At 36.5% G+C, this 23,038-nt stretch overlaps 1 protein-coding gene across 9 annotated transcripts in view; it reads left to right on the forward strand.

Annotated features, from left to right (window-relative positions):
- The window catches only part of GRIA4 (glutamate ionotropic receptor AMPA type subunit 4), a 377,201-nt gene that overhangs the window by 255,772 nt on the left and 98,391 nt on the right, over positions 1–23,038 (forward strand). For all 9 annotated transcript variants that reach the window (XM_055356277.2, XM_055356275.2, XM_055356276.2 and 6 more), the window contains one exon: positions 248–432. In XM_055356277.2, the coding sequence (XP_055212252.1) occupies positions 248–432 (185 nt within the window). The remainder of the gene's footprint in view (positions 1–247; positions 433–23,038) is intronic.

Genomic DNA, 23,038 nt, shown 5'->3' on the forward strand with positions numbered 1-23,038 from the left:
AGTAAAGAGATTTTGAGAGCACAAGGTATGGTGTTGCTACTTCATTCAATCAACATTTTAAGAGATTTTGTTGCCATGACTAAAGAAAGTAAGAATAAATTATTCAGAAATAACCACACAGACTTTAAAGTTTCTAAGCATTCAGTATATTTTGGAACATAACAGTGTTGATATAGGCTCAGTGCCTGCATACATCATTAAAGGGGAGTAAAAGCATGTTTTTAGTAACTATTTTTTTCCCCAATAGGATACTCGATACTCCAAGCTATTATGGAAAAAGCAGGACAAAATGGTTGGCATGTCAGCGCTATATGTGTGGAAAATTTTAATGATGTCAGCTATAGGCAACTTCTAGAAGAACTTGATAGAAGACAAGAGAAGAAGTTTGTAATAGACTGTGAGATAGAGAGACTTCAAAACATATTAGAACAGGTAAGTCCTAGATTTTATATTTTTAACCTAGACCCTATACAGAAAAATTTAACCTTTGATTGACTTGTCCCCATCAACATCTTCTCCCAGCTTTTAATTTGGAGTGTGAGGTTTGAGAGTTTTCATTCCATGACTATCTTCAGGACCAAATCACAATCTTTTATCACCAAGGACCTTTTTGGTTCTTAAGTCTCAATGTATTTAGAAAGCTATTTCTCACATATTCTTAAGACTTGAATGAGTGAAAGACTCTGTGTGAATCTTGAAGAGCTCTTGGCCTCCAGTTTTCGAAAATATTAATGTTGAAGATTAACCCCATCTAAAAATAGTACAAAAATTCTAAATTTGTGAGTGCACCATTTTTACAGGCACACTTACTTTAGAGAAGTGCTACATGAGAAACAGCAACATAAATTACTAAAGCAATAAAAGAAAAGTCAGTGGAATGCTGTATATAATTTAGTGGAATACTGTATATAGCATGTTTTCTGCTAGGTATTATAAGTCAATACATTACTACCTCAGTGGAGATGGTTTTCAACTCTCCTCAAAATGGAAAAGTCCTTGAATAAAGGTTTCAATAAATATTTGTTGATCTGATTTGAAGCAGCCAGGAAAAAATTAAACTGAGCTTTGCCGTTGTATTAAATGATAGGAAAATATCATCAAATAATGGATAACATCTGCCTTTCCCTACCCCTGCAGATCATGATAAAGCTTTAAAGGCTCTTTGGCCAAAATTGCAGTGAGTGAATGCCATCTAGTGGTTTTAGAAATGCTTGCTCATATTATCTACAATACGTTAGTTCAGCCAGACATGGGTAACACAATTTTTTGTTGGTTAGTTACATATCGCTTAACTGCATAATTATATGACTTGATTTCCATTAGTAAACTTGCCAATTTGGAGGTTTATTTATAGGAATAACTTTAGTATTCAATTGTAAGAATGAAAACCAAAATATATTTCAGAGATTCAGCTTTACTCTTTGCAGGCAAGGGACTAGATGTCTTCAGTTTCCTTCCTCAACTATATTAGCATTTGTAAAAGTGAAAAGTAAAACAAAACAAACAAACAAAAATGTTGTATTGCTAAAGTCTAAAGAAGCCAGACCGTAAGAGGAAATAACAGAGTATTTACTTCCTGTCATCCCTTTGTAGAAGAAAAAGCTAAATATATATATATATACTGAATATATATACTGTATATATTCAGTATATATATATATATACTGAAGAAATATGTATATGTTATTTTGGGAAATATTAATTAAAAGCCTATACATTACTCGGGCTTATTCCTAAGAGAGTCCAAAAAATTACTGAAGTTGTAGCTATTCAATGTATATGAAATTTTTAAATGGTTAGTTACAGAATCCAAGAAAAATCTTTCTTCTTTCTTAAGCAATACAGCCACTTTACCTCCGACTCCCATTTCCCTCCCTCCCACTCCCGCCTCTGTATTGAGAGTTTGAGTTGTTTGACCTGAACAACTGAAGCTTTGTAAATAACTCACGATGAATCCCACAGAGCAGCCAATTCTAAGAACTGCCTGGATTGCCAAGTTCCTGTCAGAGGGTGAGTGAGGCTCAGAAAGACCCTCCACTTAGCACCTGTGCTTAAAAGACCAAGTCTGGAGGAGGCAATTGAGTGCCTAAAGCACACTGACCCATTTCAGAGGCTTAGCTGGTTTCTAAGAAGAAAATCGGCACACCTGGGTGCTTTGGATAAACTCTGAATAAGCCGTAAATGAGCTCTTGCTAAAGGAACTGGACATCTTACATATTTTTTGCCATTTTAAAGAAATTAGAAAACTTGAGTGTCTACCTTTTCTATTCTTCTTGCCAAATTCTAAAAGGTTTCTTTTCTATCATGGTTGCATGGTAATAATAATAATAACAGTAAGAGAACTTTGTCCATTTAAAATGCCTCTCAGGTATAAATCTCATAAATTGCAATAAAGTCTACTGCATTGTGAGAAAATAATGTACTCTTAATTGTCCTATAAAATTTTCCTCCAAGAAAAGCTGGGTTTTTATTCTGAACATGCTGTTGTTGTTGTTTACTATCTGTATTTTAATTGCTTGTAGCTCTAAATGAAACAACTTTCAATGTTTTCTTGGTTTTACTCTTGGCTCTTCCACAAGAGCTAATCCATACTTTGTCAGGGGTTTGTATGTGTATCTTAAGACCCCTGTGTTTCAACATCCTTTCTCATAAATTAAGATAGCAAAAGAAAACAATTTCAAAAAACCAACCAAAGCATTTTTAAAAGGTAAAAAGTTAAATGCTAAATAATCTTGATTAGAAAAATGCCTTTGAAAAGGTGGACTTTTCTCAGAAGATGGTGAAGTTAATACAATGATGATAAAGTTCTAGAAGGATGGACACACTTCATATTAGTAAATTTCGATGGCCGGGCATGGTGGCTCACGCCTGTAATCCCAGCACTTTGGGAGGCCGAGGCGGGTGGATCACCTGAGGTCGGGAGTTCGAGACCAGCCTGACAAACATGGAGAATCCCCGTCTCTACTAAAAATAAAAATTAGCCGGGTGTGGTGGCACATGCCTGTAATCTCAGCTACTCGGGAGGCTGAGGCAGGAGAATCACTTAAACCCAGGAGGTGGAGGTTGTGGTGAGCCGAGATCGTGCCATTACACTCCAGCCTGGGCAACAACAGTGAAACTCCATCTCAAAAAAAAAAAAAATTCTAGAAGGATGGGCACATTTCATATTATGGTAGCATGCCATCAATAATTACTTCATTGACATCTTAATTTGTATCAATTTGCAAAAACATAATAGAAATAGTTCAGACAATATTCTCTCACAATATATTAATGGAAAACTGTGGTTATAGAAGCATTTCATCTTCTATACATGTTTTCCAAATTATTTTATGACGTGAACTAATTAGTTCTTATAAATGTATTGCTATTTAATATAGTAGCTAGACATATACTCATTCAAGCATTTCAAAATATGAGTTTAAGATCAAGTATTTGAAAATATGGTTTAATGTACACCATAAGAAAAAATGGAAGAATGTATGTAAATATCACCCACTGAGTCATTTAAGAGAGTAGAAACATATTGAAACCACAAAGTTAGATTTATTTTGTTCATATCAACTCCAATCAAACAAATTGGAATTTTGGCTCTCTAAATCCAATGAGCAATTTGGTCCACTCATTTGCAGAAACAAGCCTTGAAAAGAAATCTAAAACGAGAAGTATTTTTAAGTGTTTGCTGAATTTGTGATGAAATTTTTATAGAATATTTTTACTTAAATTGCTATGAGTTTGAAAGATATTATAAATATCATTGTGGACCCTAGCTTTATTCCTTTCACCTAATTTTCTTCCTATAACAAAAATATCAATTATTTTGTAGAACAGCTTGCAATAGCTTCATGTAGCTGGAATCAAAAGAACTGTTTCATATCAAAATAAGAGATTTATAGTGGGAGTCTTTTATTTATGATTTTTACATGTATCTATTAATTTTAAATTCTGAACTCTATTACTTGCAAAGAGTCCCTACGGATTCTACCTAATAACGTTATCAATTGAACATTGAAGTGTCAGACTTTGGTTCACATGTTTAACCTAGTAGCAAAAAAGCAACAACAAATCTTATCTTAACTCTTTTTCTGGTAGCCAAAGTAATTGAGCAAAATGGCACTTAAGGCTAGTGGTTGCTCACACATTTTACTCCACTGTGATAAAAACCCAAGGGTCCAGCAGCTAGATTTGTGTGTTCCTGTTAGTGAAACCTTATTCCCATGAACTCCCAACTCTGATCCTCTGGAACAGAATTATCACAATGGGTAGTTGGATGGTCTGCACTCGTCTACCTCTTTCTTTGGTCAGTTACATTATATCTCCCAAATTATGATGGTTCCAACAAAATAAAAATGAATGTTTTCATTCTCTGAGAGATGGATAAGAAATCTTTAGTTGTTTATTTTTAAAACGTAAATGGAATCACTTACCACCTATGATTCTTCTCCTTCTCACTTTAAATAAGGACAGTTGAGCTGAGATGATCTTGAAAATCCTTGCTGTCTCTAAAAGTCAATAATGCTGTTTGCAGTGAAGTCTTTTTGATGATTTGTTTGATCGTAAAGCAATGTATAATTGTATGCATGGGATATACCTTGAAAAGAAGCGTGTATTGATAGTAAAACTTCAGTCAGGTGACCTTTTCTGGATACTTATTCATTCTACAAACATTTGTTAAGTCCCCACTGTGTTGTGTGTGTGTGTTTGTGTGTGTGTGTGTGTGTGACACTGCATATGCAGTGTGTGTATACATATATAATACACATACATATATATGCATATATGTGCATACATATATATATACACACATACATATATACACATATATGTGTGTGTGTGTATATATATATATATAGTCAGGTACTATGCTCTGCTGAAGATACAGTGCTAAGCAAAACCGATACATTTTCTGCTATGGTTAGTAACTCCTGTCTGGTTAACTAAGGGGTAAACCAAAAGTATTTCCTAAAATCCTACTAAAATATATGATTTCTTTTAGAAATACATTATGTAGAAAGTGATAAAGGATCTTACACTGCCTTGGGGGTTTTGCTATGGATGCCAGTTATTATTAAATAGATGAGATATCAAAGGCATTTGATAGAAAACTAGAACAATATTGATCCTAGTACACATCATGGATGTATTTAAGGAATCTAACCAAGTATTTATCAGGAAAAGATAGTAAGGACTGACCTTAGAGTATGAAGTAGATATTTAACAAAAGAATGGAGAAAAATGTCTCTACAGTTGACTCACAGGTATCTTAAACTGCTTCTTTATCATGTACCCCAGATTTAATTGGAACCCCTTTCAGCAGTATTGCCACTTTCATTATATGAAAGGGAATTTAGTGTCCCATCAGACACAATGTGAATCTCGGATTACTGACAAAACCAGTGACCTTCCCACACTGTTTGCAAATCAATCAAAAAAGCCTAAAAGCCACGGCTGACCTCTCAGAGGCTTACTGTGACCAAAAGAAGCCAATAATCCTACCTCAGGGCAAGATCAATGAGAAAGAGAGGAAAATTTCTCAAACCTAAATGAGGCCATTTGCACATAAGAGATGAAATGTGGACATGATCCCAGTTAACTTATTCTAAACCCAAGGCTGCCTACCATGTCTAGTACCATCTAAGTGAGATGTTAGGACTCAGAATTTTTGGCAAATGGTCAAATGCATGGCAATACTTAGTAAAAGCCTATTTATCTAGAGTTTGCATTTACAAATTTTCACAGCTCTCAAACATCAGGTATCATACCAAATCTAGAACTCTGTCAGTTCCCCCGGACTCCCAAAAAGTCTCTATATTGAATAAAGCATTAAAAGGAGCTGAAGGCTTAAACAGCCTGCCTCTGTATCCCATAACTGGTTGAGTCAATACCTAAAAGGAAAGGAACATTTTTGTTACTGGCTAATGGCCATGAGGTCAATTTTTTGTACCAAAGCCAAAAAGCAAAACGAAACAAAACCCTCAAAAACAGAAGAGACAGAAGAAACAAAAAGAAGCACAATAAGAAGAGGAAAGATAGCTATAGTTATAAGGAGGAGGAGTCATTACAGGAGAGATCTCATAATTGGAGATAACAGCTTTGATTATTTGAATCATCTATATAGGATTCAGTGGCATACACTCTGACAGTAGGAATGAGCCAACAACTGTAGGTGGGACAGCTCTGCACTTGACACCTCATACATTCATTCAACATCTGCATGCCAGACATTGTTCCAGGCACTGCAATGCCTGCTGTACAAAGGTGAGCAACTCATGGTCCTTACACAACGTTTACACTCAAGCTGGGAACTCAGAAACATGCATAAATAATTACAAAACAATTTGATGGCTTCAGAAACAGAGATATTACAAAAATGTATGAAGAATCCAGAAGATGGGGTAACTAAGTATAATCAAGGCAGTCCCAAATGCTTCACAGAGAAAAGAAGCATTTAAACTGAAAATGTACTGGATCTTCCCAGCCAGAGAAAAGGGGTAAGGGTATTCCAAGACAGAACGAACTGTAAAGGAAACGAGATCTGAAAATGCTCAAAAGGTAATCAAGATTGGTTTGAAGCAAAAGTAGAAGCTGAAACGGAGCAGTAGACAAAGTTGAAGCTGTAAAGATTGGAGGTAGCAGAAATGTAGATTCCTTGCATTACACCAGTTTAGTTGTCTATCTTTCCTATTGAAATCTTATCTCCATCAGGGCGGAGTCTATGTTTATTGTTACCAATACATCCCCTAGTGACGATAGGGATAACAACAATTGTTGAATAAATTGGAAGTCTAAATGAGCCTCACTTGAAGACACAGGCAGGACACACATTCTGTACGTGTTTAAGGGAAGTCTTCGATTACCTGGGAGGCTTTCTTGTCCAGAATTTCACCTGTCCAAGATTATGGGACACCTACATGTCCCAGAGTTTGTTTTACAGGCTGAAAAAAGCAAGAGTTTTATTTCCATATATTAAAGTAACAATGGGCGAGATGCAACAGGAACAAATCAGGCACTCACAGAAATTACTACAGCAAAGAAGTCATATCAGCAATTTCCCGCACTGCAGTACTGGCAGAGCTTGCTGCTTTGCTTCATTATAAAGCTCCTTTTGCATATTGAGCTTTGCTCAATCAGGATCTACAACAAAGTAAGAAGAAACTCAAAAGATGTGAGGTTTTGCTAAGAAGCTGAATTTTACTTCTTTAATATTACTATTTAGCAGAACTGATTCGAATGTGCAAGTCCTATTATGATGCACTAGGTTTGTTGTTTTCATGGAAAACAGAAACACCTTTACAGATCTGCTGGACTAGAGCAAATGGAATTGGTGGGGGTTAGAAAGGGGTGTCTAATTGTCTCCTAGCAACTGTTACCACGGTTGCAGCCATACCTCATTTTCTTATAAAGTAAAAAATAGGATAAAATAAAAGGCAAAGTGAAGGAGCCAAAGGATATAAGTTTTTTCAAGGAAGAAGAAAAATATGATTGTCAGAATGCAAGTGCTTTTGTCTGGGAAGAATCATGAATTCTATGATTAGGTTAGGTTCAACTAAATATGTTTTAGTTGATGCTGCAAGAACACTTACTGGAACAATTTCTACTATTGTTTTTGACAGAAACATCCAAAACTTCAGCTTCTTTTACAAAGATAAAGGAAAATCTGCTTGATAATTTTAGAGGTATAAAATGAAGTAGTTTTTCTAGCCTTAAATCAAAAGCAGCTGCATACAAGTATCTACTGTGGTTTAGGGAGAGGTAAGTTATATTCCTCATTAGGTAGAAAAGAGAGGATAACATCATAATTATTTCAGTAGAATTTTGCATCTACTCCTCAAATATTTAAAATGTTTAAAAGGCAGTGAGATTAACAAAAAGGCAGCAAAACATTCAACAGTACCTTTGAGGACCCTTTTCTGAGTCTTATAAACATCATAAATATAACTACATTTTTATAAATTATACAGTATTTATATTAAACAGTTCAGTAATAAAGTGTGCTCTCTGCCAGCAAATGAAGTGATACATTGTTTTATCCACTTTGATTCAGTCAGAAAAGTAATGGAACAAATTCATTTCTAAACCTTCCCTCAAGATTAGCCACCTAATTGGACACTAGTTCCCTGCTGATACAGATTTTCTCCAATCTCATATACAACTTGTGACAAGTTTAAGATTAGAAGGAAATAAAGTAGTGTAATTTTTACCAAAATAATAATGATAAGGTTCACATAACCACTGGTAAAGATAAAAATGAAAGATGGTTTAACTTTGGATATAAGAAATTTATTTTCCATTTTTTAAAGTTTTTTCCCAGGGCCATATATACCAAAGAGTTCTATTATTCATCCAAAGTCTAGACATAATTTGCTTCTGTATTTGACTTAAAGTTTTCTTTTTAAAACCACAGAACTCATACTGGGGATTATATATATAGTGTGCGTGTGTGATGAAATATATATATTCTATATTTAATATATATTCTGTTTTTATAATTTATTCTAATTCTTTTAGAAATTATTCTAATTTTATAATTAATTTTGTGTCCATAATATAATTATATAAATATTGTCCAGCAACACAAGAGAAACAAATTTTCTTGTCTCTGCCCACCATATTCTATTATTTTCCTTTCTTATACCTGTACCACAACACTTATCCATTTGGTCATTTATTTAACACACATTTATCCAGTACCTACTAATTTCCAAGCACTGCATATAAGTTACATCAATTTTAGTCGATGCTGTGAAGGAACTCTGAATGCAAAGAAAAACAGAAGAACACAATCAAATAATGCAGCACAATGTGGAAAGGTGCAAAAAAAAAAAAAAAGACAGAAGCAAATTATTGAAAGGGGAGTTTGAATTCCCCAGGCAGAGACGCTGGGAAAGAGCATTCAAGGAAGATGGCATGTGTGAGAACAGGGTAATAGGAGAGAGCTTCGTGTCCTGGGAAAGAAGTGAATGTGGATGGAGCCTAACCACAGAGGGTATGAGATTGCCAAGGCAAATTAAAGGCAGATTATGAGTGGCCTCATGGGCTTTACTAGGAAGTTTTAAATTCATCATTCCATCATAGATGTCATCGGATGTTTTTAAACATGATTGACGTCGTGTTTTAGAGCCATAATTCCGATGACAACATAGAGAATGAACCACAAAGAAGGTAGAAAGCCAAGTGACTGAGCAGTGTACCTGGTGACTAAGGAGTGTAGCAAATAAACAATGATACTTCATCTGTCGACTATATTTTTTATAGTCACATTTATACCAGTGTATAACTTAATTTGTTTGACATCTACTTAAATATTTATTGAGTGCCTGTTATAGGTCAGGCCAGGCATATCCTCAGCTTAGGAAAACCCCTGCACATTGCAGTTTATATTTTAGTGGGGAAGCCACACAATAAAGAAACAAATACATAATGCCATATAGTGATAATGAGAAATTATTAATGTATTAAATTTATTAAATGTCTAATTTGCCAAACACCATTTTTGTTAAGATTTTAAGAAGTGTAACTAATCCAAGTAGGGTTTTTAGAAAAATAAATTTGTTTTGGCAATTTTAATAGTATTGCTAGTCAATATGAATAATAGCCTTTAAGTTTTGACTGGCCTGTGGACAAATATAGGCAAAATAAACTGAGCTTGCTATGCAAAAATTACATACCCACAGCAAATAGGTCAATCTAGTTTATTAGGGAGAGGTTTTTTTTTTGCCTTTTATTTCTATAGTTAGACCTTTGGGATTTTTAAAACAATATTTATAATAATATTTATTTTAATAATATGGGAAGTAATCATTTTAACAAATGTAAATGGGTCTAACTGATTTATAAAGACAGGGTATCTACTTACATCTGTGTCTTTATGAATCTACTTCAGAGGAAGCTGGTTGTCTATTACATATTTGAAGTATAGCATAACAAAGCCCAAATAAACTCAAATGTGAAAAAAAAAAATCTGCTGAAATAAAAGCAAAGAGAATGATTCTCAAGTCATATGACTTTCAGAATTAATCACAATTTCATATGTTAAATATAATTTAAAACATGCAAATGTAAAACCCTGACCAAAAATGGTATTAGCTGAAGTTATTTAATATTGAAGATTACTTCCAAAATTATGAACTGAACATATTTTATAGTCTAATTGAGTCATTTTTGTGGGTATAGATTATCAACACTGAAGGGAAATAAGAAAATGATGCTAAAGCAACATTTATGTTTATGCTAAAGCAACATAAAGTCAGAAATGTATGTGAAAGTTAAGGAAGGAGGTGAGTGAAAGATAATGCTCTAGGAAGAATGTCCTTAAACAACCTTTTAAAACTGCTCTACACAAGTGCATACCCTAGCTATTGAGACTTCACTGTACATTAGCATATTGAAGTCTCTAAAAATTCCTATGGCAAAGAAACCTCTTAAACCTTATTTAACCTAGTGTTCTTTGTAAAATTGGCTGTAAAACACTTTGAAGCCACTTCTTTATAATTTATTTGCCTTGTATTCATCCAAGAAAATAAAAGAAAACTTGATTTAAGAAAAATGAAAGAAGAAAGGACATTCAGATGATATTATCTCAAATATAATAAAGAAAAGATATATAACAGCAAGGGGCTAGGGTGAGAACATCACATATTAACAGAAGCCTCCCAGAGCCAATGGCTCACACAGTCCTCTACACTGGAGAATCACAGAATCATAGACTCTCAGGTTGACTGGTTCTTAGAAGTTCATCCATCCTGTGAACAAAATCTTCACCAGGTGCTTATGAATTCCACAGTTGAACAATTTCGTCTTCAACATATTTGACGTTAAAATTCAGCAAGTATTCCTCCCTAATGATATATCCCTTTGAAACATTCATAACAGTATGTGATATTTGAAGATAACTTTTATTCCCATCACCACCAGCCCCATCAAGTTTTCTTTATAATTCAAGAATATATATCTACTCATTGATGATATGTCCAATTAGAGACATCTCAAGAAATTAGATATTTGACTTTCTGGTTAAACAAAATTAACTGTATATACTACTACTTTTGGAATTATCATGTTCAAAAAGTATACCATAAAATGTAAATACCATTGAACTATACTGTGAATAGTTTAATTTTTTGTATATAAATGAACTGTAAATTTTTATTTTTTAATTTACTGAGAATTTTTTCACAGGAATATCTTAAATTGAACATGGTGTATCTTTTTTTATTTTTTTAAGTTCTGGGATACATGTGCAGAACGTGCAGGTTTATTACATAGGTATACATGTGCCATGGTGGTTTGCTGCACCCATCAACCCGTCATCTACATTAGGTATTTCTTATAATACTATTCCTCCACTAGCCCCCCACCCCCTGACAGGCCCCAGTGTGTGATGTTCCCCTCCCTGTGTCCCTATATTCTCATTGTTCAACTCTCACTTATGAGGGAGAACATGCAGTGTTTGGTTTTCTGTTCCTGCGTTAGTTTGCTGAGAATGATGGTTTCCAGCTTCATCCATGTTCCTGCAAAGGACATGAACTCATCCTTTTATGGCTGCATAATATTCCATGGTATATTTGTGCCACATTTTCTTAATCCAGTCTATCATTGATGGGCATTTGTGTTGGTTCCAAGTCTTTTCTATTGTGAATAGTGCTGCAATAAACATATGTGTGCATGTGTCTTTATAGTAGAATGATTTATAATCCTTTGGGTATATATACCCAGTAATGGGATTGCTGGGTCAAATGGCATTTCTGGTTCTAGATCCTTGAGGAATGGCCACACTGTCTTCCACAATGGTTGAACTAATTTACACTCCCTCCAACAGTGTAAAAGTGTTTCCATTTCTCCACATCCTCGCCAGCATCTGTTGTTTGACTTTTTAATGATCGCCATTCTAACTGGCATGAGATGGTATCTCATTGTGGTTTTGATTTGCATTTCTCTAATGACCAGTGATCAGGAGCTTTTTTTCATGTTTCTTGGCCACAAAAATGTCTTCTTTTGAGAAGTGTCTGTTAATATACTTTGCCCACTTTTTGATGGGGTTGTTTGTTTGTTGTAAATTTGTTTAAGTTCCTTGTAGATTCTGGATATTAGCCCTTTGTCAGATGGATAGATTGCAAAAATTTTCTCCCATTCTGTAGGTTGCCTGTTCACTCTGATGATAGTTTCTTTTGCTGTGCAGAAGCTTTTTAGTTTAATTAGATCCCATTTGTCAGTTTTGGCTTTTGTTGCCATTGCTTTTGGTGTTTTAGTCATGAAGTCTTTGCCCATGCCTATGTCCTGAATGGTATTGCCTAGGTTTTCTTCTAGGGTTTTCATAGTTTTAGGTCTTATGTTTAAGTCTTTAATCCATCTTGAGTTAATTTTTGTATAAGGTGTACGAAAGGGGTCCAGCTTCAGTTTTCTGCATATGGCTAGCCAGTTTTCCCAGCACCATTTATGGAATAGGAGATCCTTTCCCCATTGCTTGTTTTTGTAAGGTTTGTCAAAGATCAGATGGTTGTAGATGTATGGTGTTATTTCTGAGGCCTCTGTTCTGTTCCATTGCTCTATATATCTGTTTAGGTACCAGTACCATGCTGTTTTGTTTACCGTAGCTTTGTAGTACAGTTTTAAGTCAGGTAGTGTGATGCCTTTGACTTTGTTCTATTTGCTTAGGATTGTCTTGGCTATACAGCCTCTTTTTTCGGTTCCATATGAAATTTAAAGTAGTTTTTTCTAACCCTGTGAAGAAAGTCAGTGGTAGCCTGATGGAGATAGCATTGAATCTATAAATTACATTGGGCGGTATGGCCATTTTCATGATATTGATTCTTCCTATCCATAAGCATGGAATGTTTTTCCATTTGTGTCCTCTCTTATTTCCTCAAGCAGTGGTTTGTAGTTCTCCTTGAAGAGGTCCTTCATATCCCTTGCAAGTTGGATTCCTAGGTATTCTATTCTCTTTGTAGCAATTGTGAATGGGCGTTCACTATTGATTTGGCTGTTTGTCTATTATTGGTGTAAAGAAATGCTTGTGATTTTTGCACTTCATTTTGTATCCTGAGACTTTGCTGAAGTTGCTTAACAGCTTAAGGAGATTTTGGGCTGAGAAGGTGGGGTTTTCTAAATATACAATCATGTCATCTGCAAATAGAGACAATTTAACTTCCTCTATTCCTATCTGAATACACTTCATCTCTTTTTCTTGCCTGATTACCCTGGCCAGAACTTCCAATAATGTGTTGAATAGGAGTGGTGAGAGAGGGCATCCTTGTGTTTTGCCAGTTTTCAAAGGGAATGCTTCCAGCTTTTGCCCATTCAGTATGATATCGGCTGTGGGTTTGTCATGAATAGCTCTTATTATTTTGAGATACGTTCCATCAATACCTAGTTTATTTAGAGTTTTTAGCATGAAGGTGTGTTGAATTTTATCAAAGGGCTTTTCTGCATCTATTGAGATAATCATGTGGTTTTTGTTATTGGTTCTGTTTATGTGATGGATTATGTTTATTGATTTGCATATGTTGAACCAGCCTCACATCCTAGGGATGAAGGCGACTTGATCGTGGTAGATAAGCTTTTTAATGTGCTGCTGGATTCGGATTGCCAGTATTTTATTGAGGATTTTCACATTGATGTTCATCAGGGATATTGGCCTGAAATTTTCTTTTTTTGTTGTGTCTCTGCCAGGTTTTGGTAACAGGATGATGCTGGCCTCATAAAATGAGTTAGGGAGGAGTCCTTCTTTTTCTATTGTTTGGAATTGTTTCAGAAGGAATGGCACCAACTCCTGTTTGTACCTTTGGTAGAATTTGGCTGTGAATCTGTCTGGTCCTGGGCTTTTTTGGTTGGTAGGCTATTAATTACTGCCTCAATTTCAGAACTTGTTATTGGTCTATTCAAGGATTCTACTTCTTCCTGGTTTAGTCTTGGGAGGGTGTATGTGTCCCAGAATTTATCCATTTCTTCTAGATGTTCTAGTTTATTTGCATAGAGGTGTTTATAGTATTCTCTGATGGTAGTTTGTATTTCTGTGGAATTAGTGGTGATATCCCCTTTATTATTTTTTACCGTGTCTATTTGATTCTTCTCTCTTTTCTTCTTTATTAGTCTGGCTAGTGGTCTATCTATTTTGTTAATCTTTTAAAAAACTAGCTCCTGGATTCATTAATTTTTTGAATGGTTTTTTGTGTCTCTGTCTCCTTCAGTTCTGCTCTGATCTTAGTTATTTCTTGTCTTCTGCTAGCTTTTGAATTTGTTTGCTCTTGCTTCTCTAGTTCTTTTACTTGTGATGTTAGGGTGTCGATTTTAGATCTTTACCGCTTTCTCCTGTGGGCATTTAGTGCTACAAATTTCCATCTAAACACTGCTTTACCTGTGTCTCAGACATTCTAGTACATTGTGTCTTTGTTCTCACTGGTTTCAAATAACTTATTTATTTCTGCCTTAATTTTGTTATTTACCCAGTAGTCATTCAGGAGCAGGTTGTTCAGTTTCCATGTAGTTGTGGGGTTTTTAGTGAGTTTCTTAATCCTGAGTTCTAGTTTGAGTTCACTGTGGTCTGAGAGACTGTTTGTTATGATTTTTGTTCTTTTGCATTTGCTAGGGAGTACTTTACTTGCAATTATGTGGTCAGTTTTAGAATAAGTGTGAGGTGTTGCTGAGAAGAATGTATATTCTGTTGATTTGGGGTGGAGAGTTCTGTAGATGTCTGTTAGGTCCACTTGATCCAGAGCTGAGTTCAAGTCCTGAATATCCTTGTTAATTATCTGTCTCTTTGATCTGTCTACTATTGACAGTGGGGTGTTAAATTTCCCCACTATTATTATGTGGGAGTCGAAGTTTCTTTGTAGGTCTCTAAGAACTTGCTTTATGAATCTGGGTGCTCCTGTATTGGGTGCATATATATTTAGGATCGTTAGCTCTTCTTGTTGCATTGATCCCTTTACCATTATGTGATGCCCTTCTTTGTCTTTTTTGATCTTTGTTGATTTAAAGCCTGTTTTATCAGAGACTAGGATTGCAACCCCTGTTTTTTTTTGGCTTTCCATTTGCTTGATAAATCTTCCTCCATCTCTTTATTTTGAGCTTATATGTGTCTTTGCACATGAGATGGGTCCCTGAATACAGCACACCGATGGGTCTTGACCCTTTATCCAATTTGCCAGTCTGTGTCTTTTAATTGGGGCATTTAGCCTGTTTACATTTAAGGGTAATATTGTTACATGTGAATTTGATCCATCATTATGATGCTACCTGGTTATTTTGCCCGTTAATTAAAGCAGTTTCTTCATAGTGTCAATGGTCTTTACAATTGAGTATGTTTTTTGCAGTGGCTGGTACCAGTTTTTCCTTTCCATATTTAGTGCTTCAGCAGCTCTTGTAAGGCAGGCCTGGTGGTGACAAAATCTCAGCATTTGCTTGTCTGTAAAGGATTTTATTTCTCCTTCGCTTATGAAGCTTAGTTTGGCTGGATATGAAATTCTGGGTTAAAATATCTACCCTTTAAGAATGTTGAATATTGACCCCCACTCTCTTCTGGCTTGTAGGGTTTCTGCAGAGAAATCCACTGTTAGTCTGATAGGCTTCCCTTTGTGGGTAACTCAACCTTTCTCTCTGGCTGCCCTTAACATTTTTTCCTTCATTTCAACCTTGGTGAATCTGACAATTACGTGTCTTGGGGTTGCTCTTCTCAAGGAGTATCTTTGTAGTGTTCTCTCTATTTCCTGAATTTGAATATTGGCCTATCTTGCTAGGTTGAGGTAGTTCTCCTGGATAATATCCTGAAGAGTGTTTTACAACTTGCTTCCTTTCTCCTCGTCACTTTCAGGTACACCAATCAAATGTAGGTTTGGTCTTTTCACATAGTCCCATATTTCTTGGACGCTTTGTCATTAGTTTTCATTCTTTTTTCTCTAACCTTGTATTTATGCTTCATTTCATTAAATTGATCTTTAATCTCTGATATCCTTTCTTCTCCATGATCAATTCAGCTATTGATATTTGTGTATGCTTCACGAAGTTCTCATGCTGTGTTTTTCAACTCCACCAGGTCATTTATGTTCTTCTCCAAACTGGTTATTCTAGTTAGCAATTCCTCTAACCTTTTTTCAAGGTTCTTAGCTTCCTTGCATTGGGTTAGAACATACTCTTTTAGCCTGCAGTAGTTTGTTATTACCCACCTTCTGAAGCCTACTTCTGTCAATTCATCAAACTCATTCTCTGTCCAGTTTTGTTACCTTGCTGGTGAGGATTTGTGATCCTTTGGAGGAGAAGAGGCATTCTGGTTTTTGGAATTTTCAGCCTTTTTGCACTGGTTTTTCCTCATCTTCATGGATTTATCTACCTTTTGTCTTTGATGTTGGTGACCTTCAGATGGGGTTTCTGAGTGGACGTCCTTTTTGTTGATATTGATGCTATTCTTTTCTGTTTGTTAGTTTTCCTTCTCTAACAGTCAGGACCCTTTTCTGCAGGTCTGCTGCAGTTTGCTGGAGGTCCACTCCAGACCCTGTTTGCCTGGGTATCACCAGTGGAGGCTGCAGAATAGCAAAGACTGCTGCTTGTTCCTTCCTCTGGAAGCTTCATCCCAAAGGGGCACCTGCCAGATGCCAACTGGAGCTCTCCTGTATGAGGTGTCTATTGGCCCCTACTGGGAGGTGTCTCCCAGTCAGGAGGCACAGGGGTCAGGGACCCACGTGAGGAGGCAGTCTGTCCCTTAGCAGAGCTCAAGCACTGTGCTGGGAGATCCACTGCTCTCTTCAGAGCCAGCAGGCAGGAATGTTTAATTCTGCTGAAGCTGTGCCCACAGCCACCCCTTCCCCCAGGTTCTCTGTCACAGGGAGATGGGAGTTTTATCTATAAGCCCATGACTGGCACTGCTGCCTTTCTTTCAGAGATGCCCTGTATGGAGAGGAAGAATCTAGAGAGGGAGTCTGGCTACAGTGGCTTTGCTGGGCTATGGTGTGCTCCGCCCAGTTCAAACTTCCTGGAGACTTTGTTTACAATGTGGGGTAATGGCAGAGACCCTTCCCCCCACCAAGCTGGAGTGTCCCAGGTTGACCTCAGACTGCTGTGCTGGCAGCGAGAATTTCAAACCAGTGGATCTTAGCTTGCTGGGCTCCATAGGGGTGGGATCCACTGAGCTAGACAACTTGGCTCCCTGGCTTCAGCCCCCCTTTCCAGAGGAGTAACTGGTTCTGTCTCACTGGCATTCCAGGTGCCACTGGGGTATGAAAAAAAACTCCTGCAACTAGCTCAGTGTCTGCCCAAATGGCTGCCTAGCTTTGTGCCTGAAACCCAGAGTTCTGGTGGTGTAGACACCCGAGGGAATCTCCTGGTCTGCAGGTTGTGAAGACTGTGGGAAGAGCGTAGTATCTGGGACAGAATGCACCATCCCTCATGGCACATTCTCTTACAGCTTCCCTTGTCTAAGGGAGGGAGTTCCCTGACCTCTTGTGCTTTCCAAGTGAGGTGACACCCCACCCTGCTTCTGCTCACCCTCCGTGGGCTGCACCCACTGTCTAACCAGTCCCAGTGAGATGAGCCAGGTATCTCAGTTGGAAATGCAGAAATACCTGCCTTCTGCATTGATCTCGATGGGAGTGGCAGACCGGAGCTGTTCCTATTCGGCCATCTTGCCCAGGTCCCCGGTAGTTTCATTTTTAATTGATTACTTTGAGCTTGTTGTACATAAATAAAATTATCTATTGGACTGAGTTGTATTTGCCTTACATTTGGGATACATACATGAACTGTCATTTTCAATATACATTTGGAAAAGTACAAGCTACACAAAAATAAATCCAAGTTATTTAAGCTTTTCTGGTAATTTGCTTTATTACGCATATATGAAGAAACTGCAAACCCAGACTAGGATGCATTAAAGTTTACCTGATAATTCTCCACCTATGTGTCCCTGTCTTAGCCCCATACAAAATGGAATTAGGAGTACTTTGTATATATACTGTTATTCAAATCAGCAATATGTTCAGACAAGAGATTATTTGTAAGGAAAGAATTGTGTCTTTGTTTCATTATGAGAAAGCTTGGATTTCTCATAAACAGGTTTGGTATTCATCAATTATCTAATATGATAGACAATGTTATTCTCACAGGTATATATTTTATTCATTTTTCTCTTATGAAAGATATATTAATATTGGCCAAAAATAAGTCTGAATTCCTGTGGTCTAAAGAAGGGAACAGGGTGTAGTGAAAACAGTATGGAAACTATAGTCAAAAGACCCAGCTGGAGTTCCAGCTTCATCACTTAATGACTATATTTATTTAATGTAATTGTTTATGAAAGGAAGGAATTACCCCTTCCACCCCTTCTAATAATTCTACATCTTATTAGAACTATATTTATATTGTTTCTTACAAATGTCTCTTTAATTTAAAAACAGCTTGCTTCTAACGGTTCTTTCAAGCTGTTACATGTGCTTCAAATTCATAATCACAAATGCCATACAATCATTTACACCTCTTTGCAAATATTTTAAATCACTAAATTAAAATGCTATTAAATCAAAATGGAGCTGTGCTAAGAATTGTTCATAGTTGAGATGATGAGAATCTTATTATCCAAGGCTTGTAGGTGTAGAATTTTAGAACCACCATGATAGGCAGAGAGAAGGATATACTCTACAAGTGCTTTTCAAAAGCCATTGGCAGTTCCATGGTGGGATAAAGGGGTGGCATGGAATGAACACACGACAAGGAATCAAACAGCTGAATTTCAGCACTTGCTTTTCACTCTATAGTTCTAGGACCCTATCCAAACCATATCTCTTGTAGGGCACTCAGTTTGCTAATCAATAAAATTGGGGAGAGATGCATATAAAGTGATCTAAAATCTGTGACCTGAAAGGATGGAACTGAAGGTCATTTTTTTTAACATTTGGAATAAAGTCAGAAAAAGAAATAATAAAAAACCGGTACTAAGAATGGATATTCACAAGTGAAGACATTTTGAAGATGAAAATTTTGTTAGAAATATAAATAATTTACTAAATAAAGACACTGAGTCATTCCTATTAGCCTATGTGAGAAAGTAAACCTTTTTCAACAGTTTAGATATCCAAATAGAGGTATGGTATCTTATGCAACCCGAGTTTTTAATAATACCTAGAGAGTAAGTATTTAAATATAACATAAATATAGTATGATACAGAGATGAAAAGCTTGGGATCATTAGCCAACAAAAGTATTTTTTTACATTATCAATTCTACTACTACAATGGTTTACTTGGAGACTGTCATAGTTGATTTCCCCCAGAGGCTGACCTTAAAACAAAGATTTGTGTGCACACAGTTTGTTTGGGAAGTAAAGAACAGGCTGGAAGGGGAGTAGAGAAATTTAGTCAATGAAAGATGCATTTATCAAGCAAATTGCCATCTGGGTGACAGGGGGTTAATTCCATTTGGAATGAGGGTAAACTAATTACTGGAGGAGGCTAGTGTAGAACAAACACTTAGGAATCATGTCATTTGTTGGGCAAGGGAGTTGGAGTACTTATGTACCAACTCCTGTCAGTAATTGTATGTGGGCTGCTGGGAAGGAGGACATTAATGCTCTGGCACTTCTAAACTCTTCCCTCTCCAAGGGCAATGTCAGCTCTGTAGACCACAGAAAACCTACAGGCAAGGAAATTCAGGTGCTGGCAGTTGGAAGGTGAGCAAGTATGCATTGACATGACAAGGAAACAGATGAGGCAAGACATTGATAGTGTCTATTATGGTGAGTGACCATAGAGACATCAGACTGTATGGCTTTACAGGACTCTGTCACCCAAAGGACCACCTTATCCCAACATCTTTCACTGAAAGTCAGTCAGACTTTGCTAGGAACTTCCAGTGACAGAGAGATCACTACTTTGAGAGGCAGCCATTCCCTTTATGGGAAACTCTTCTTTCTCTCTCCTTCCTCCAAAAAAGAGTTCTTCTTAATTAGAAACTTCCATAATTTCTGACGTCTCCAAGTACAGAAGAAAATACACACACACACACACACACACACGCCCCTGCATACACACATACACACACAGACCTGCACACAAATTTGTACATGCATTGGTATATCATTTCCTTTAAAATATCTGATAAGAATTTACATTACCTAGCCTCCTCCTAAATCTCATCTCACACAAAACAGCCTTAGTTTTTTGGGGTCTGAAGTACTTTATTTTTCCCACCCCATTTTACATCACAGCCCTGAAACTGAAGTCCTGCTGTTATCTTACAAGGTTGTAGTTTAAGTCTGTTGTTTGTTTGCAAAAGACCCTTGCCTTATATTTTTCTTTTGATGGAACTGAAGTGATACTAAAGCTTTTGTTTTTATCTGCAGTAAAATATTTTAAAGCATTTTGAAAATCAACATTTGGGGAACATTTGGCAGTCTGGAATTTCTATAGAAAAAGAGGACTAGTGAAAGTGACTGCCCTCATGACAATAAGTTGTCAGTATCATGGCCCTAACACCTCTGAATATGTTGTGCCATTTTCTCCATGTCACTGAATTCTCTGGAACATGAAAACAACGGAGAGAGGAATTTCCAGTTGACTTATAAGATCAAATTAAGAGAAAAACCAGTTATTTCTATTCTAGTGTGCCATTGCATGTCTTTAGTTTGGAGGACCATGTTCAATAGAATGATCACAGCCTGGTAGTAATAGTTAGAAATAATATACAGCAACTTTTATAGAAGGACTCCTGAGTACTTTATAAACTATTGATATATAAAGGATTAATGTGAAATCTGATTGTGGATTAAAGGCCAAACTATCATTAATTTGCAAGTCTCAAATTGACCTTAATATATTAGTGTTTCTGACATTTATATCCTGATTAACTTCTTTATTCACTCCTTGAATCAATATTTATTTAGTGTCTATTCATTCTTAAAAGTCTGCCTTGTTCTCTTAAGCAAGTGATATCACTTCTTGAAACCCACTGCGTTCCCCTTATTCTGCTCTGTATTTTAGTCATTTCTGTGTGTCTCTTCCCCTTATGAGATAATAAACACCCTTGTAACAGCAGCACTGACAGACTTATCTTTATAATCCTTAAATCTCTTAGCCTTAATCGTATAGGTAGGAAGTACTCCATTGGCATTTGTTGAACTAAATTGAACTGAAAAGTGAAGTCAATATGGAAAAGTGTCCTAATTCATTTTCTCCAACTTCCATCAAAGACTAAGGATTTGGAAGTTGCATTCTTGAAGATTGGTTATGCCATAATTTGTTAATAAAATAGTTAAAAATTACAATGTTTGTACCTGGCATTCACCTTATTAATATGCATAGGCCTGATTGCCTGATTATAGAATTTAATTATTTGACCAGCACCATGGATATTCCTAAACAACTCTCTGCTTCTTAAAAAACAAAAACAAAAACAAAACAAACAAAACCCCACACACAGGGAAAAAAAAGTAATGACAAGAATCAATTAGTCACTTCTCTTAAACACGTTATTTTGGTAAGGATTATCATCGTTGAGAGCGTATAATTGATCCTTCCTAAGCTATTCTACAGAACTCTAAACAGACGATCATTATTTTTACTCTAGTTGCACCGTTTCTTTTTTTTTTTTTAATATTTTAAGTTCTAGGGTACATGTGCACAACGTGCAGGTTTGTTACATATGTATACATGCGCCATGTTGGTGTGCTGCACCCATTAACTTGTCATTTACATTAGGTATAACTCCTAATGCTATCCCTTCCCCCTCCCCCACCCCACGTCAGGCCCAGGTGTGTGATGTTCCCCTTCCTGTGTCCAAGTGTTCTCATTGTTCAATTACCACCTATGAGTCAGAACATACAGTGTTTGGTTTTTTGTCCTTGTGATAGTTTGCTGAGAATGATGGTTTCCAGCTTCATCCATGTCCCTACAAAGGACATGAACTCATCCTTTTTTATGGCTGCATAGTATTCCATGGTAGGTATGTGCCACATTTTCTTAATCCAATCTGTCATTGATGGACATTTGGGTTGGTTCCAAGTCTTTGCTATTGTGAATAGTGCTGCAATAAACATACGTGTGCATGTGTCTTTATAGCAGCATGATTTATAATCCTTTGGGTATATATCCAGTAATGGGATGGCTGGGTCAAATGGTATTTCTAGTTCTAGATCCTCGAGGAATCGCCCCACTGTCTTCTACAATGGTTGAACTAGTTTACAGTCCCACCAACAGTGTAAAAGTGTTCCTATTTCTCCACATCCTCTCCAGCACCTTTATGCAGCCAACAGACACATGAAAAAATGCTCATCATCACTGGCCATCAGAGAAATGCAAATCAAAACCACAATGAGATACCATCTCACACCAGTTAGAATGGTGATCATTAAAAAGTCAGGAAGCACCGTTTCTTTTAAAAATATAAAATATGCAGATTGTCTTCCCCTACATTTTTCTGTCTTTAGGAAAGGCCATAATTAATTTTGCAACCAAGTACTCAGCCTGGGCATTGTTTTCCCATGACAATTAAGCCAACCACACTTGTGTGAACACAGTTCCATTTTATATTCCTATCTTTCCACTCAAACTGTTTCTTTTCCCTATTTATATATTTTTTAAAAAGCAATTACACAGGAGATACAAGGTTTGGTCTGCACCCACAGTCAACTCATTCAAATTTATTCTTTACAGAAGATACTCTTCACTTTTGTTGAGATGATGAAAGCCATGTGAAACCACAACGATGACACTGTCAGTTTTACACAATCATTTAAAAATAAACAACACCCTATTTACAGGACACCACTCAATGGATTGTAAATCGAATTTTTTCACAAAGAAACTAAGGCAATGAGAACTTCACAGCGTTTGTGCAGTACATTTGTTTTTTTCCCAGCCAGGATCTGGCTCAGCAGAGATACTGATGCCTCTAGCATCACCAGCCAGGTAAATAAATCTCCAGATCCCTGCTCCCCAAGCTCTCAGTTACCAGAATGTTGATGCATATGGAGCTCTGCAAGACCTTTTGTGCCAGGAATTTTGTCCCTTTCAGTTCTTTGTGGTATTATAAGTCCTCACTCTTTGAAAATGCGTTGTAT

Source organism: Gorilla gorilla, chromosome 9 (genome assembly GCF_029281585.2).
Source record: "Gorilla gorilla gorilla isolate KB3781 chromosome 9, NHGRI_mGorGor1-v2.1_pri, whole genome shotgun sequence".
Classification (NCBI taxonomy): Eukaryota; Metazoa; Chordata; class Mammalia; order Primates; family Hominidae; genus Gorilla; species Gorilla gorilla.